Source organism: Sceloporus undulatus, chromosome 2, assembly GCF_019175285.1.
Source record: "Sceloporus undulatus isolate JIND9_A2432 ecotype Alabama chromosome 2, SceUnd_v1.1, whole genome shotgun sequence".
Classification (NCBI taxonomy): domain Eukaryota; kingdom Metazoa; phylum Chordata; class Lepidosauria; order Squamata; family Phrynosomatidae; genus Sceloporus; species Sceloporus undulatus.
Genome location: NC_056523.1, coordinates 246,033,654 through 246,051,040, shown reverse-complemented (window position 1 = coordinate 246,051,040; position 17,387 = coordinate 246,033,654). Strand labels below are relative to the sequence as shown.

General features: G+C 38.3%; 1 protein-coding gene across 2 annotated transcripts in view; it reads left to right on the top strand.

The window, feature by feature from the left end:
• Positions 1 to 17,387, top strand: part of TRPM6 (transient receptor potential cation channel subfamily M member 6) — a 102,126-nt gene that overhangs the window by 79,462 nt on the left and 5,277 nt on the right. For both annotated transcript variants that reach the window (XM_042452252.1, XM_042452251.1), the window contains 5 exons: positions 3,463 to 3,528; positions 4,006 to 4,292; positions 5,850 to 5,932; positions 11,568 to 11,773; positions 15,557 to 15,608. In XM_042452252.1, coding sequence (XP_042308186.1) covers positions 3,463 to 3,528; positions 4,006 to 4,292; positions 5,850 to 5,932; positions 11,568 to 11,773; positions 15,557 to 15,608 — 694 coding nt within the window. The remainder of the gene's footprint in view (positions 1 to 3,462; positions 3,529 to 4,005; positions 4,293 to 5,849; positions 5,933 to 11,567; positions 11,774 to 15,556; positions 15,609 to 17,387) is intronic.

Sequence of the window (17,387 nt, the reverse complement as noted above, 5' to 3'; positions counted from 1 at the left end):
TATTTATTATTATTATTATTATTATTATTATTATTATTATTATTATTATTATTATTATTATTCAGCACATAGGAAGTTGACAATTAGTTACAATTAGTTAAAAACCCAGGGGTTTGACAGATGGCGTGGCAATGATCTATTCCCTCTCGGGAGCAAAAAGAAGCTCCTGAAAGCAGCTTCCTGGAAGTGGCGCCATCATGGTGCTCATACACCATGATGACGCCCTTCCAGCCAGTGCCGTTTGGGCACTCTGATGCCCATGCATCATCATGGCATGCCCCGTGTGGATGGGCACATGCCATAATGGTGCACGGGCGGTAAAAGTAGGGCTGGGCACGTGTGGATGCCCAGTCCTATCTAGCCCTATTTTCGGCCCCGGGCTGGCACAAAGTGCCAGTCTGTTAGGGCCCCAGCCCTCTTACTATAGCTTAAAACATTCCTAAGAACGATGACTAATACTGTACCATATATATAAAAAAAAGCTAGAAAGGAAAACAAACATAAAACCCCAAACATTAACAAAATTAAACTTCCTAGATTCTTTTTTGTCTGTTCATCTGTCAAATTTATTAATTTCTGCATATCATACAGTTCGCTTCGTATCTCCACATTATATATTTTGAGCATCCTAAGTATTGTTATATCTTAGTCCAAGCCAATTCCTTGCCCAGTTCCTTTTTAAAGTAAGTTGTCAATCCCATTCTAATTTAAACATGTCCAATAATTTACCTTTTAACATTTGTTTCGATTTATCAGTTCCTATTTAATCATACAACTTCATTCCTTTTTCTCCGTTCACTTGCATATCACATTTGAGTGGCATAAATCTTAATTTCCAACTTAAATAATTTAATGAGTAATTCAGACATTTGGGCACTAATCGCTTACAACTCTGTTTTGCTTCATTTAGTTGAATATGCACTGTCCTATAAAGCTGTTCCTTTCCACTCTTTGTGGGGATCATGAAATGTGCAGAACTTGCCAGCAGATGTCCTTATAGTCCACACTTACAAGAGAATTTCACACCTTTCTTTGCAAACTTTGTTTAGTAAAAAACACAGATAATTAAATTTTTAAGAGATTACACACAGAGTCTCTCTTATCTGGAATTCCAAAGTCCGAAATATACCAAAACCCAAAATGTTTTCCATGAGTGGCTGAGATAGTGACTTTGTTTTCTGATGGTTCAACATACACACTCTTTGTTTCATGCACAAATGGCTATGTCTATAAGGTATATATTAAACAAAAATGAATTTTGCATTTAGACTTGGGTCCCATCTTCATGATATCTCATTATGTACATATATACAAATACAAGTATTTCAAAATCCAAAAATATTTCAATTCCACAACACCTCTGGTCCCAAGCATTTTGGATAAGGGATACTGAACCTATGTTTGAAATAATGGATAATTCTCCACTTTCAACCCTACATTATTCAGATATTATATCATAAATAGGTGGTGGTGGGGGTCTCTTTTTCTGGATGTCTTCAAAAAGAGACAGGACAAGTACCTGTTGGGGTATGTTCTAGTTGGAGTTCTTCCACTGAGCAGGGGGTTCAACCCACTGGCCTGTGGGGCCCCTTCCACTTCTATCATTCTGGGAGTCAAATTAATGTATAGGCAAAAATCAACACATTTTCAGCAAGTCAGACATGACAATGAATGCCATGGCAACGTAGTATGCACTCAAGACAGGACAACTGTGTTTGGAGTTAAGAGTTCCTTCCTGGGCATTTTATCAACCAATTTTTTTCACTTATTTTTACACTCATTCTTCATCCACACTAGTATACTCTGTCAGTAAAGTAGTCATTAAAATTTATATTTCATGCTGAGACTTGTATTCTCTACCATTAAGATAATCCTTAAAATCCAATGTTTGGTCTGAGAAATGGATGCTTGCTGGCTTCCCAGAATTCTTCAATAACTATGAAGATTTTGATTGTGTTGAAAATTGTAGGTTGGAAATACAGACTATATAGCCTAGCCCACTTCAATTCCATTCTATATCGTAATTCATTCTTTTACAACCTCAGGCAAGATTCTTAAACATTTTATGTTGAAAAGCTAAGAAATTGTAATAGAGTGAATTCAACACTGCTACCTAAAGTAGTAGTAGGAGATGACAGCTTGAGGATAACTCAGATACATATCCATATGACATCCTGCAGAAGGGATGCAAGTTATGATCACTCTTCATTTTTTCAAAGCAAGCAATAATTTGGCAAAAGCGCTTTCTCACCTTCCTACATTGTCTCTAGTATATAAAAGCTGCAAGGTGAAGTCCTTCCTATCATTTCCAATTTAGCCACACACCATTAATGGAGGGATCTAATAAATCTTATTCACCTGAACCACTGGGGAGCTGGGATTCTAGGCTTTTAATAGCTGTGAGGCTTATACAACCCAACTGCTACTTGTCCGTCCTTCCTTCCTTCCTTCCTTCCTTCCTTCCTTCCTTCCTTCCTTCCTTCTCTCCCTGCTCCTTCTTTTTTGGGGGGTGGGTGGCAGGTGGTGGGGAGGAACTTTTTTAAAAAGTGCTGGTAGTGGTAACAGTAACTAAACTTAGCATTGTTCCAAAATAGAGAAGGCAGGTTATGTCAGATTTGGTTTCTCTTCATTTCTCACTTTTCTAATCTGAAATTAATCTATCTTGTTTCTGGATCAATTTGCAATTTTTGAAAACTGAATGGAAGGTTGTAATTGTTTTTAAAGTTTTGAGAGCATAAGGGCAAGTTTTTCACAGTATCACACAGAAACTGGTAACAGTATTATTGGTATTTTTGTGGCTATGAATAATATTTACTTGATACTCTATGGTGCTGGTTGGGGTTAGTTTTGGCTATTTTCTGGTTTTAAACAGTCTTTAAAAATTATTTTAAAAGTAATGTAGTAGTTACTAGTATACTACTAATAATCAATGCATTACTTTTTAAAAAGCAGAAGTACAGCTAATTGTAACATACTTTCTTTTTAAAAATATTGTTCCAAACGATGTCTTAAGCTAATGTCTTCCCCCTTCTGGAATCATACTGGAGGAAAATGATGCAGCATTAAAAAAAAAAGCTTTAAAAAAGAAATCCAAAAGATAACTGCTGTCCCTGTCACCATGCTGAGCTCAGCTAAACAATTCCTTGTCCCAATGAGATAACAATTCTTTCCCTCCCTGATAAGTTGTAAAACATCCCACTGCCCTGCCTTAGCAACTATGAATGGATGGAGTGGTGAATTTCACAGGGCTGCCTCCCTTCAGAAAGGGACAATGTATGTCCAAGATGATTTCATGAGCAGGAGAATGCTGATGAGTGGAAAGTCTATAAGTATTATTGTAACTTGGCCCTGTATTTAGAAGCTCAAGAACTTGTCAATACATATTTTTCAACAAATATAAACAATGTTTCTGGTAGAAAAATATGAGTAAATCATATCACTCACATGTCTTTCTCTTTTCAGCTGTGGAAAGAAACAATTTAATGAGACTGGCTCAAACAATACCTTTCACACCTATACAGCTTTTTTGTGAGTACCTTTTTGCTTTGTGTTGTAGATACAGTGGTCCTTTGATAACCACTGGGGTTGGGTTCCAGGACCTCCCATGGATGCTCAAGACCCATTATACACAGTGGTGTAGTAGAATGGTGTCCCTTATATAAAATGGAAAAATCAAGGCTTGCTTTTGGGATTTATTATTTTTTTGAAATATTTTCAAGCTGTGAATGGTGGAATCTGTATATGCAGAATCCGTGGCTACGGAGGGCCAACTACATTAAGACACATTCACTTTGTAACAGTCATGCATTTTTAGGATTGCAGTGTTACATTGTAATAGTAAGGCATGCATATACATTATCTTTCACTTTGCTGCAGAACCTAGAAATAACTGCTTTGTAAATACATTGCATTTATAACATAAGCTCAACACATGGTATTGCTTTTCTATTAGTCAGTATGACAGCATTCTTTCTAAATAATGTGTCCAATTTCCTTTGATCTCAGCTGGTGAAGAAGTGACAATCTATAGATTAGAAGAAAGTTCACCTTTGAATCTTGATAAAAGCATGTCTTCTTGGTCACAGCGTGGTATAGCTGCTATGATTCAGGTTTTGTCTCAGGAGGAGATGGATGGAGGCCTGCGGAGGGCTATGAAAGTAATCTGCACCTGGTCTGAGAATGATGTGCTAAAACAAGGCCAAGTCTTCATTGTAAAGTCTTTTCTTCCTGAGGTAGTTCAGGCTTGGCAAAAGGTTTTCCATGAAGGCACAGTTCTCCGTCTCTGCCTCAGAGTGAGTACAACTTGACCAGGAATTCATAATGACTGCATGTAAGAGGAGGGCCCTACATGAAACTTGTTGATAGAAATGTTTCCTAAAGTTAAATATCTAGGAAAACACATACAGGAAAAGAAAGAATTATTGCTGTCCCCTTCTGCTGCACCACAATATTGAGCAAAAATATGCCAGCTGGTGAGGTGGACAGAAAATGATAACATAAAAAGTAGTGATCTTTAAGTAGATCTACCCATGTTTTTCAGAGATCATTACACTCTAGATAGAAGGCATCCCAAAGATGTTTCTGTCTTTGCAGCAGAAATGAAAGAAGTCAAGAGAGAAAGTTATTTGTTTTATTTACAATAGGAAAAGATCAAACCACTTTTTCATTTGACAGATAAGACTCTCATCTTCTCATCATGTCCTGTGTGTTTTAGTTGACCCATCTGAATTATAATAGTGATTAAACAGAAGCATGATTTTGAGCTGGAAGTTTACATGCGTGGAGTAAATTTATTTCTTACCCCAACCATAAAAGGATTCTTTGGGTGGTCTTTGGCAGGCTTCAATCTCTCACCCCATTTTGTAAGATGATAATAGCAGAAAATACAAACCTAGCATTACAGGGTGGTTGAGACAGGATGACCAGATGTCATAACTGCAAAGGAGGACATGGCACCTCAAAATGTAGGACATTCAAGCAAAATGTAGGCCATTGCCAAATAAAAACTAAAAACACTAATATAAATGTAAATCCATGCTTCTTAGTCATATCAAAATGGAGAATATTTTGAAATTTCCCCTGGACAGAAGGTTGAAGTGTAAGATATGTCTCAGAAAAAGAGGACATCTGGTCACTCTTGGTTGAGTAATGGATCTTTGTTGTTGTTAGCTGCTCTTGAGTCGACTCCAACTCATAGAGACCCTGTGAATGTGACACCTCCAAAACTCCCTATCCTTCACTGCTTTGCTCAGATCCTGCAAAGCCATGCCTGTGGCCCCCCTGACTGAATCCATCCATCTGGCATGTGGTCTTCGCTTCCTTCTTCTACCCTCTACCCTTTCTAGCATTATTGTTTTCTCTAGTGAGCCGTGCCTTTTCATTATGTGGCCAAAGTACATCAGACTCAATTTGATCATCTTGACTTCCAAAGAGAGTTCTGGTCTGAACTGTTCAATTACCCGTTTCTCTTTTTGGCTGTCTGTGGTATCCTAAGCACTCTTCACCACCACCATATCTTGACTTTCTTTCTGTCTGCTTCTTTTACTGTCCTGCTCTGACATTCATACATGGTAATGGGGAATACAATGGCCAAAACCAGCAGTTCTTAACCTGTGAGTTGTGACCCCTTTGGGGGTGGAACAACCCTTTCACAGGGGTCGCCTAAGACCATCAATGAAAATAATTTTATGGTTGGGGGTCACTATAACATGAGGAACTGTATTAAATGGTTGCAACATTAGGAAGATTGAGAACCACTGGCCTATATGATTCTGACTTTGCATTTTTAGTGAGAAGATTTGTACTATTTATATGAAAAATGCTATATCACTATTCATTGTTCTTGTTAGGAAATACAACAGCAAAGGGCAGCTCAGAAGTTGATATACACCTTCAATCAAGTGAAGCCACATTCAATTCCATATAATCCAAGGTATGCAAGATGCTTTTCAGATAAAACATGGAAAAGAGTAAATCACTTCATTCTGTATGATAATCATTGTTAATAAATACATAGTTATGAGTCAGTAAATAAATTATAGCATGCCATGTAGGTCTTGTTCAGAAATTAAAGAAGCATTAGGCACTTCAAGAACATAGCTTATATCCCAATTTCTACTATAAACCAAACTATATTAGAATTACAAAAATAGCAAATTAAATCACGTTTTTATGGTGCATGGGTTGCTTATAGACTATGCTGATGACTTGTTTAGAAGATTCATAAATAGGCAAGTATTAGTGAATATCGTTACTAGAGGCAAAACAAAAAGCTGCAAAGTCAGAAATAGGAGCTGGAGGATAGTTTATGCTCGTAAGTAGCAATGCAGCTTAGTGAAGTTTATTAAGTGAATATTAGCCTCTATTATCCATGATAGCAAAAGAGTCACAAAGAATTGAATCTATTCAAACAGGTGAATATCAGTGGACAGAGGTTGTTGAACTCTCTCCAATACCTATCAGTAGCTTCTCCCTACATGCTTTCTTTTCCCAGCCAAACTCCCTTGTGATAAAAGCACCAGCAGTAACAGAAATGGCATTGATAAAGAGCCTGTGGCAAGTTAAGATGATCTGTCACAACCATGCAACATCTTAGAATGGTATTAGACTGTCTTGGGCCATAATTTTTGTCCTGAAAAAAGTCCAGATATCTCATATCAGCTGTAGGCAAAGACCATTTTAGTTTTTGACAACATCTAGAAGCTGACTCAGTGTCTAGGATATTGTGTAGGGAAAAATATAGCTGCTCCAAACTGAGGTAACCAAATGAAACCCTGAAGATCCCCCAAACCCTAGTTACCCCCCCATTTTAAAAGAACACAATGTACCACTGTTTTCACCACCAAACATTTACTACTGTTCTCCATAACTCAAGACTTGGAGTTAAGACATGATTAGAATCCCTGCTTTTGCTTTTAAGGGAAGCCCCCAAGCCAGTCTTCCTATGCAATTTGACCATCTCCTGAGTATTATAAAGGTTGCCAAAATGCAGCCTCTGGACTGCATGTAGCCCCAAGTGTAGTTTTTGTGGTAACACAGGGATCCACTTTTTAAGTTTTTGCCCCCAAATCCCCTCTAGAGGTTATGGAAACAAGTTCCCCATGTTTTTGAACCACCACCACCCAGCCACGTTAAGCCTAGGGCAGGCCTTTATGAAAGACAGAAAATGACCTCAAAATGCTTGCAGGCTACTTCCTGTTAATGAAATACCTCTTTGGGCCAAAATCACCTGGCAGAGGCAAAACCATAGTAGAAACAGTGCCTAGAGAGCATCTGGGAGCATGTGAGGACAAGTATCCTTTTTTGTGGTGCATGTGTGCATGTGCATCATTGGGGATCTGGCTGTCCAGGGGTCCTGCCAGACAAATGCAGTCAATGCTGTCAGTTGTCCACCACTGGTATGAAAAAATAAGTTTGCCACCTAATTTTTACAGACCTTGTGTCATGTTACATAGAGATGCACATTATACAAAGCCTTGTAACAGAGTTGAAACACTGTGACCCTCCAGATGTTTTTCACCTTTAACACAAATTATCCCTAGCCATCACAGCGAGTGTGAGGGATTTTTGAAACTACAATCTAAAAATACAAGGAAAGTCACACTTGCCTGCCATGCCGTAGAAGAACATAGACTGTCATTCTAAACATTTTTTCATGGAAGTAAGTTAAATCTGTGGGAATTACTTCTAAACAACAACTTAGGGGTGAGGTATAAAGGTGCCACTATAATGGGTCCTGCAACTTTAGTGTAGCTCAAAATGTCTGGGTTGTTCAGATTACAGTTTTATTGTGATTCTCTAATAAACATTCAATGTATCCACCTGGAAACATGCTTTCTTGTCATCTTATGATCTGTACTACTGTCAACTTTTGGCTTAGAAGTGTTCAGTAGGAGCTTTACAGGCAGAAGCTTTAATATGGGACATCTACTTCTGCTGCTGTTCTGCGATATACAAAGCTATGCTTGCTGAGATTTTGTTCAGGAGAAATTCTACAAATGTCAATTTGAGAAACTTAAGGTGTCTATGTACAGACATTTAGGTGTCTGTACATATAAGTGCCTGATACGCAAGTCATGTATATAATTTAGTCATTTGTGCAGGACACAGACACCAAAATGTATGCCCACAAGGCTGTCCACCTTTTCCTTAATAAAGGCAATAGCTCTGTTTGCACTCCATTTATGAAACTGGTCCATTGATGTTAATGGGGGAAATTATGCAGAGGTTCCATGTGCACATCAGAATGCATATGGGAATCTGAAATGGAGCAATGGTGTCAGCTTACCAAGTGTGTTACTTTGACACATACAGCAATGATTTAAATGACAGAATTGTTAAAACTGCCAGTGTAAGCTTCAAGTAAGCAGCTTGTACAAGTTGAAGTTCTATACTTATCTGCTGAATGTGTTGACAGTGTCTATGTTTGGTTTGTACCATGTATCTGTGTGTGTGTGTTACAGGAGTCACTCTTAGCCAGTTTAATAGAAACTACATTGTTTCAGAGTACCTCTAAATGAATTCAAGCATTCATTTTAAGTGGCATCCAGCATATGCAGGGATTATCCTTTTGAAAGCTGAAGTTCCTTTCTTGGCTAATTGCATGATATGTCAAGTAACTATCATTTCTGATGATTAGGAACATAGTAGCTGAGGTTTTACATGTAAGTTACTGAGTGATAACTACAATTAATGGTGGCTGTGTTGTCAAGAGATGCTTTGTGTAGCCTTAGTGTGGAAAGGTGAGATATTAATTATTTTCATCAACCAACCATTTCATCAATCAATAAAATCATTACCTGACATAATAACATGTTCATTGACCCTTGGAAACTAGCATGTAGGATAAAAAAAGAAAGGGGGAAGTAGAAAGAAGGAAGGATATATGTCTTCCTTTTTGGTAGCATCTGAAGAAGTATATCTAGGTATATAAGGCTTCACATCTTTGCTCACTTTTGTCCCTTCTGAAGTGTAGCCCTTTATCCTCACAAGCATTAAAGTAAGGGAGACACTTTCCCTTATACTATAGACCAAGAACTCGGCAGAAACTCTTGGCACATCTTTTGTTTTCAGGGTGGTCTCTTTTGACTTTAATCTTCCTGGTTAGTTACTGGAGTAAACTGTTCACCTGTGGTACAGCAAAGCAGGCCTCTAAATCAGTTGCTAAATAAGAAAAATAGCTCTCCTGGTCCTGCACTTCTCCCCCCCCTCTCTCTCTCTTGTCATCGCAGAGGTTAGTATTCCTTTTCACCTTCCTCAGTGATGCAAGCCTCCCTGGACTGACTATTCAGCTACTTCAGCACCCATGAGCCATTTAGTGTCTCGAGGAGAAGCATCTAGCTATGTCCACATAGCCAGACACAGAATGATTACATTTTCTACTGATACCCAAGAGGACTCTGGCAGATCACTTGCTATGGTGGCATAACCATGTGCTTCTCCAACCCCCCCCCCCCGCACTCTCCACCAATTATGGAATGGGTGCGAGGAAACAGTAGCACCTCAACAATAAGTTTGGATGTTGAAGGGTCAGCATGCAGAACTATTATGCCATACAGGCCAAGGCTTCATAGTAGGACTGGTTTTGAAGTCTAACCCAAAGTTCCAAGGCGTTTCTACTTACATTTGTACTAAAATCACCCTCCGCCCCATTGAACCACAAATCCTTTCCTGGCACAGGCTGTTAAAATCAGCAGAAAATCAGGGCTAAGGCCAAACTTGATATAGCCATTCAGCCTTCTACATTTCTCATTTCAGTTCAAAGCAAATACCACTGTAGCAGCATAAAATCATTTCAAGTTTATGTATTAATTTTCCTTGCCATGTAGAAGGACTATATTAAAACAACCACCTCCTCAGTGACTTTAGTTCAGATTTCCCCATCCGTCTGTATTTATTTGATGAGAGAGATCATAACTTCACTCTGAGTACTTAAAATAAAATTTTATGATTTGTTTTACAAGCAATTTTATAGAGTATCAAGAGTAACATTGGCCTTTCATGCAATTAAAAAAAATCTGAATGCTTTATCTAAGTGAAAATCAGCCTTCCATTTCAGAACAATTTAAACCTGATTTTTATTAAAATGGACAAACGTGTGAGGAAATAGACCAAATCTATGAAAGCTTATGTTACATTTTTTTTGCACAGTTAGTCTCAAAGGTGCTACAAAGCCCCTTTGTCATCATTTGTTTGGGACAACTAGAACAACAATTTTGCTGTTTTCTTTTCCCTCTCATGGCCCTGGTATGTGCTTCTGCATCAATGGCTTTATACAGGACTTGATCGAAAACATATTACAGTAAATGAGAATGTTATCATTAACTAAAGAAGAGTAAAGAATTTAGTTTTTTAACAGAAGGATAAAAAAATGGGGCCTCTTTTGTTTTGCCTTGAGAAGAAAGTGCAATTTATAGCCATTTATTAGTTCAGATTAAATAGCCCAATAAATAAATGTTACCACAACCCCATGTCAAGGTGGCCAATATAGAGATACATAATATGAATTAAACCTATTTTAATTCTTACAAACCTTAATATGGATTTGGGATATACAGTATCACAAGAGTCCATCAGCATAAAGATTTTTTTGTGGAATATGCTCTCAGAGGAGCAGAGTATACTGGAGTTTACACTTTTTCAAGGCAAGCAGACAAGAGTGCACAGAGTGCTGCCTGCAGGCCACATGTGGCCCCAGAACCATTTTTATAGCCCTCAGGGCTCCCTAGGGATCAACAGTTTTAGCCCTTGCTCTGAAAATGCTATGTAAAAAGAAAAGCCCATGATGGGATTGCTTTAGGGTTGCCATAATTCAGAAACAATGGAAGCACATAACACATACACACACAATAATCTGAATGCTTAACTGCCATCTTCACATTAGAAGCAGGGTTGTTTTGAAGAGGGAGCAAGCTTGTTTTCTGCTGCTCCAGAGAACAGGACCCGGAACAATGGATGCAAGCTGCAGGAAAAGAGATTCCACCTCAACATTAGGAGGAACTTCCTGACAGTAAGGGCTGTTCGACAGTGGAATGCACTCCCTCGGAGGGTGATAGAGTCTCCTTCCTTGGAGGTCTTTAAACAGAGGCTGGATGGCCATCTGTCAGGGATGCTTTGATTTGGATTTCCTGCATGGCAGGGGGTTGGACTGGATGGCCCTAGTGGTCTCTTCCAACTCTATTATTCTATGATTCTATGATTCTATGAAACATGATTTCAATGATTACTGCTGAATCTTAAGTTGCGAACAGTGAATATGTTATGAAATTCATCTTTTATGAATCTTTACGGCATCTTTTGAGTCAGGCTTTTTCTTTAGGCTGCAGTTTGGTACCCACTCATTTTCTTGCAAATAAGAACTGTTGAAAAACTTGATACTTGGCTGCTAAGCAGACATGCATTGTATTGTGTTGCTAATAGAAATATAAATAATATGAAAATGTTATTGTCTGTTCTCAAGAGAATTGAGTTGGATAGAAGTTTCAGGTGGGAGCACTGTTCTGAGTTAAGCAACAGTGCTGTGGTTTGTAGAAAGTCAACTCCCTGAATGACAATATCCTTTTGTTTAGGTTTCTGGAGGTCTTCTTAATTTATTGCCATTCAGCCAATCAGTGGCTGACAATAGAAAAATACATGACGGGAGAGTTCCGCAAGTACAATAATAACAATGGTGATGAGATAATGCCTAGCAATTTGCTGGAAGAAATTATGCTGGCTTTTTCTCACTGGACTTATGAGTATACGCGAGGAGAGCTCCTTGTACTGGATTTGCAAGGTAAGTGATGTCACACTGTGAAATCTGTGAAACTTTTATCGTGTGCCATGCACATGAAAAATGGGCTAGATCCAGCTTTAATTTTATCATGGTTTGGGGAGAGCCATCTGTCATGTACAATATTTTATGTAGTTTAAAATCTTGGCAGGCAGTTTGGGACTTAAAGTAGTTTCTCTGTTCCCTGCCTTAAGGTTGTTTGGTTCATAATTCCAAGGTGATCTGATCCATTTAACACTCTGATAGAGGAGCAAATTGAGCCATGTTATTTCCATCCTGCTTGTCCAATATTCTCTTGTCTAAGCTTTCATTGTGATTTTGGCTGCTGTCTGGGTAGTGACACATTTCTTTTCAGAATTGTACCAGCTGTTCACCTCTGGTGCCTTTACCTTTTCCCTAAATCAGGACTATTCAAAGTGGTCCCCCCTGGACTGGTGCTGGTATCTGAGCCATTGACAGCCAGTCTCTGGCAGTCATCCAGAAAAGAAGGATAGAAATTGGGCATTAATATGGTGCAAGTCCCTGGCACACAGGCCGAAAACAAATGCTGGTTTCCCATATGAGAAAGCCTGAGAAGTACTGTCCTAAACTAATGAACCAAGTTGGGAGGATGAAAAATACAAGGGCATAGAAAACCATGTTACATACATCTCTCAGGTCCCAGGATGCTTCCAGATGGGTGGATCCTATGGTTACTGAACCGTTAGACTTATGTTGCAGAATTATAAACCAAAATTGTAACTTCATTTTAAAACTATTAGGGAAATCACACTTTTTTGTGTGTCTGTTCCGCTATGTTTTATCCACATCAAGTGACATAGCTGCTGTGGGCATGAAGGGAAAGGTCCATTTCATCAGAGAGGCCATATGAGGAAGTAAACGACTAAGGCAGGTTACAGACTGCCGAAAAGTGGCGGTCTGCTGCCGCCGCCGGTTGCAGCATCCAGGAACTGCAGCAACCAAACAGCGCGGTTCCCGGACGCTGCAAAGAAGGAGCGTAAAAATCGCGCTCCTTCCCGTGCCCCGGAAGAGACGCCGCAAGTGCCAAAGTGTGCACTCGCGGCATTATTTCTGGGGTGCGACATGCAGACGCAGCGCGTCCGCTACGTCAAGATGGCGGCAGCCGTGTGGAATGGCCGCCACCATTTTGTACGGACTCAGTCCGTACTAGGGTTAGGGGCATCTGGAAGAGACGCCCCTTTCTAACCCTAGTACATGCTGAGCACGTACTTTCCTGCCCGTTTGTAACGGGCCTAAGTAACCTTTTAAAACATGCATTTAGAACACAGGCCCCCCTTCCAGGATATAGATCTTCAATAATTTCATGTTTGCATGCAAAAGTAAAAAGTATCAAAAGTTTTCATTCCACTGGGTGAGATTAAGAGAGTTTTGTGTATTTAAAATGGTATTAACAAAAGAGATTCAGTGGAAAAAATTATGTTTTGCACAAGATATAAGTACATTTTAACTCAGGCTCCTTTCATGCTAGCGCTTTTGTTCTGGGTAGATTCAGGCAGATCTGTTCTTTCAATGCAGAATATGTCTGGAATAGAAATTCCTGCTACCTTTACCCTGATTGAACCTCACCGGTGCAATTTTACCTGGTTGATGTTCACACTTACAAAGTATTGATTTAAGATGGAGCCTCCTTATCGATTGCTTTCGATCATTCCTGTGTTTTTTGTTCTGTCTATCAAATGATGCACATATTCACTTCTGCTGTCATCAATGGCGACGTGTTGCTAGTATCTGCTGCAGCCATTTTTCATCAACTGCATGGTATTCATGTGTTTTTTTTTAAAAAAATCTGACAGAATATGCACATCCAGTCGATATGGGAATACAAAGCACCAATGGCCCCACAAATTAATGGCGTCTAGTAATATTGCAGCCATATGGAAAGTACTGTCTGAGGATGGAATGGGGAATGACACCCTGCAAGAATCAACACACAAATCTCAGATATTGCATATTCTGTCAGTGAAAAGATTAATAAATACATGTCACCCAAATGACCACCCTATACCAAAAATTTGCATTATCTATTTTTTTTTTAAATAAAAAAAATCAAAACCCCAAAAGCCGGCCCTAGCAACATCTGAGCAAAAAACACAGATATGAACTTTTGGCTGCAGTGGGGGGGGAGAAAGTGAAATGAAAAAAATGTGATAGCTCAAAAATTGCATATTTTATCAATTTCAATGAGTCTAGTGACATCCTCCTGTTATAGGAGTAAAGGGATTGTATGGATGACGGTTCAGGGGTGGGAAAACAAACGGACACCCAGTGCTTGCAAAAAATGGCACCTGATGTCAGAGATCCATATGTCACATTCTCTCTCTTTGTATCGCTAACACACACACACACACACACAGGAAATAGTGTGTTTTGACTGAAATATTAGGCAGTATTTGAAAGATGAACAACTACCTATAATGTAAATTCAATATAATTGTTTCCCATTTGTGTCAAGGAAATGTATACTGTAAGATAGAGGTTTAATTTATTTACAGCATTCAAAGAGTGTGAATATCAGGATGCATTTTTCAAGCAAAATAAACCTTCCAGCCCCCTAACTTCATTTATTGCTATCGTTACATTCAACACTTGAGAGACAAGCATTCATACAGAAAGTGAAATGTTTAGACAGCAATCTAAAATCACAGTGTAGGTGGCTTTTTCTGGAAGCTTAAATAAATAGGAATATATTTCCTCACAGGAAAGAACTGTAGAAAAATATGAGAAAAGATATGACATATTTAGTTCAGCTTCATAGGTTTGAGTTTTAGATCCTAACATCCCTGCTTATTTTGTTAATAGCATGATACAAATATATTATAGTGAAAGCATAATAAGCAGTTAATGAGTTATACTGATAGGAAGCAAGTATTGCTGTGGAGAAGTAACCTTGGTCAGAGTTGGGGATACAGTAGCACTGAGCAAAATATTGGAAGGAAGGAATGGGATAACAGTTCACCTGGCTTCCTACCTGGGCAGGGGCACCTGTTGTTTTCAACCATAAACTCTATGGTCAAAACAGTGCCTCCAGCTGGAAAGTAGGGTAGTTCTATACAACACATTTAGGCAAGCAATAAAGCAAAGCCGCATGTAGAGTAAGGAAGGGACTTTTGTGAACAACAGATCCCAGCAGCAACAGCAACAAGAACTGCCAAAACAAATCAGCATTAGCAGTATCCTTATTAGAGGAACAGATGCAATCATTAATGCACATCAAATGCAGCAGTGGATCTAATATGGCAAAGATAGATTAAATAGTAGGCTACGTGTGATATGGCACAAATGTTTTTCTTGATATCTAATGGTTCCAAAATTATTTGGAGCCTTTAGAGCACACTGAAACTTTAGGTCTGAAGGGTATTGATCCATGACTTTTTGTACCATGGAACTCTCCATGGACATCATGGGGATGGGTTCCATTAGCTCATTTTTCAGTCCTGAAATTGAAATATAGCTTTTACTCACATATACCTGCACACATGCATTTGTTCCTCCAAAGCACTTTGGACAGATGCTCTTAAGTTTTGTGGCATTACAGTGAAATGGAAAAAGAGGTACAGTATTATCTTAAACAATGAGATGAATGTGTAGCATTTGTTTGCCAATGGCTAATGTATTTCATAGCTCTAATGTTGGCATTTCAGTTTATTTTCTTTAAAGGAAAAGATTAGATAACTATAAAATAATTGCAAAGGTCACTGTTTCACAAATGGTTTTTTAAAAAGGCAATTTACCTTCTAACACTATTTATAAATCTAACTTCTGCAGGTGTTGGAGAGAACCTTACAGACCCCTCTGTCATTAAACCTGAAAACAGGCAGTGAGTATCTAGTGTCATTTTATCATCCAGCATGTCACATGTTTTGTGTGATTAAGCTAATATACAATTTTAGCTACAATGCGTATATTCATATTTTACATGCTGCTGACACTGGTGCCTTTGTGTTTTGATTAACATTGCAGTTATTCATATCCTTGCTTAGGTTGGTTTTTAGTGATGCACAGTAGTGTAATGCACAGTGTTTTCAACTTGGTGTAGAGGTCACCACTATTTATTTCTGGATAGATAGATATATCTATTGAAAACTCGTGAATATGGGGAAGAGGGAAGGATGAACACATTTTGATTGCTCAGACTTGATCAAATCCTGCTCGATTTTTAACATAATTGAAGTGGCCCTTGCTGTCTGCTGGTGTTTTGTTCCAGGATCCCCCTTGGATACTAAAATCTGTGGATACTCAGGTCCCATTAAATACAATGATGTAGTGAAATAGGATTGCTTATATAAAATGGCAAAATTGCTTTATGGAATGTATATTTTTTTAATATTTTAAAACTGTGGTTGAATCCCTGGATAAAGAATATATGGATATGGAGGGTTGACTGTACTAAGTTTAATACACAGTAGGTTGTAGACTTATTCAGAGTCTTTTTACCTTAGAATTTATTCCCATGCATCTTCCTCTATAATAATAATAATAATAATAATAATAATAGGATTTATTTATATGCCGCCCAATCACTGGGAATCCAGGCAGCTTACAACAGAGGGGATAATAGACGGTTCCCTGCCCTCAGGCTTATAATCTAAAAAGACACGAAAGGAGAAGGGAATGGTGGGGAGGATCAGGTCCAGCATTCTTCTCTCCCTCTGAGGCCTGGGCCAAGGCAGATGGACTGGAGGGAGGCTTTCTTTCTTTCAAATATTTATACCCCACCATATATCTGAGTATATCTTAGGGCACTGTACAATGGAATCAATTTAGGACACTAAATAACAATAATTTTAAAACACTAAAATATATTAAATATTATGGGCCGCAAGAGGCATGGGGTCTTTTGAGTTTATTGAAACTAAGCACTGAATACTTACATTTGTGGGTTGGGCTTGTTAAAAATGGATCCCAAAACACTTATGATTGCACAAGAACCTGTGACAATAAAATGAATAAAACTCGCAAAATTAAAATTAAACCTTTAAGTTACAATGTCATATAAATAGCTTAAATGTATTTACATGTACATAGTTTTATGTGGTTAAAGTGAAAAATTGGTAAGATGGGGTGAGTGGGGCAAGGCTCAGTGGGAGGAGAAAGGAGAGGCCTCAGGTTTTTTAATTACATTTTAAATTTAAAAATAAACTTTTTAAAAGACTATTTTTTAAAGCAATACATTTAAAATTTATTTTAAACTTTTCTTTAAAAACACAGCACCTTACTGAGTTTTTGCTTTAAACACATGAAACAATGTACATGTAAATGCACATAGGTTGTGCATAAGATATTTTCATATATTGCCATAACATTCAGTGATATACAGGAATCATTATTAATGAGTAATATTAGTACAAAAAACATTACCCAGGATTCTGTATGGTGTGCTACGGGAGGAGGTCAACTATAAGTTACAGCATCCAGTGATGGCACTGACCAAAGTTAATATGTTTCTTGTGATATTTTCAAATATGTTCTACTGAGAAAGTAAGAACAGTTATATGTATTGCCTCTTTCCCAAGGGAAGGAGGGGGGGGGGGGGGGGGGGGGGATTGACAACATCAGGTGCTTCTTTAGCTTTTAAGTTACAAACTTTTTTTTTTTT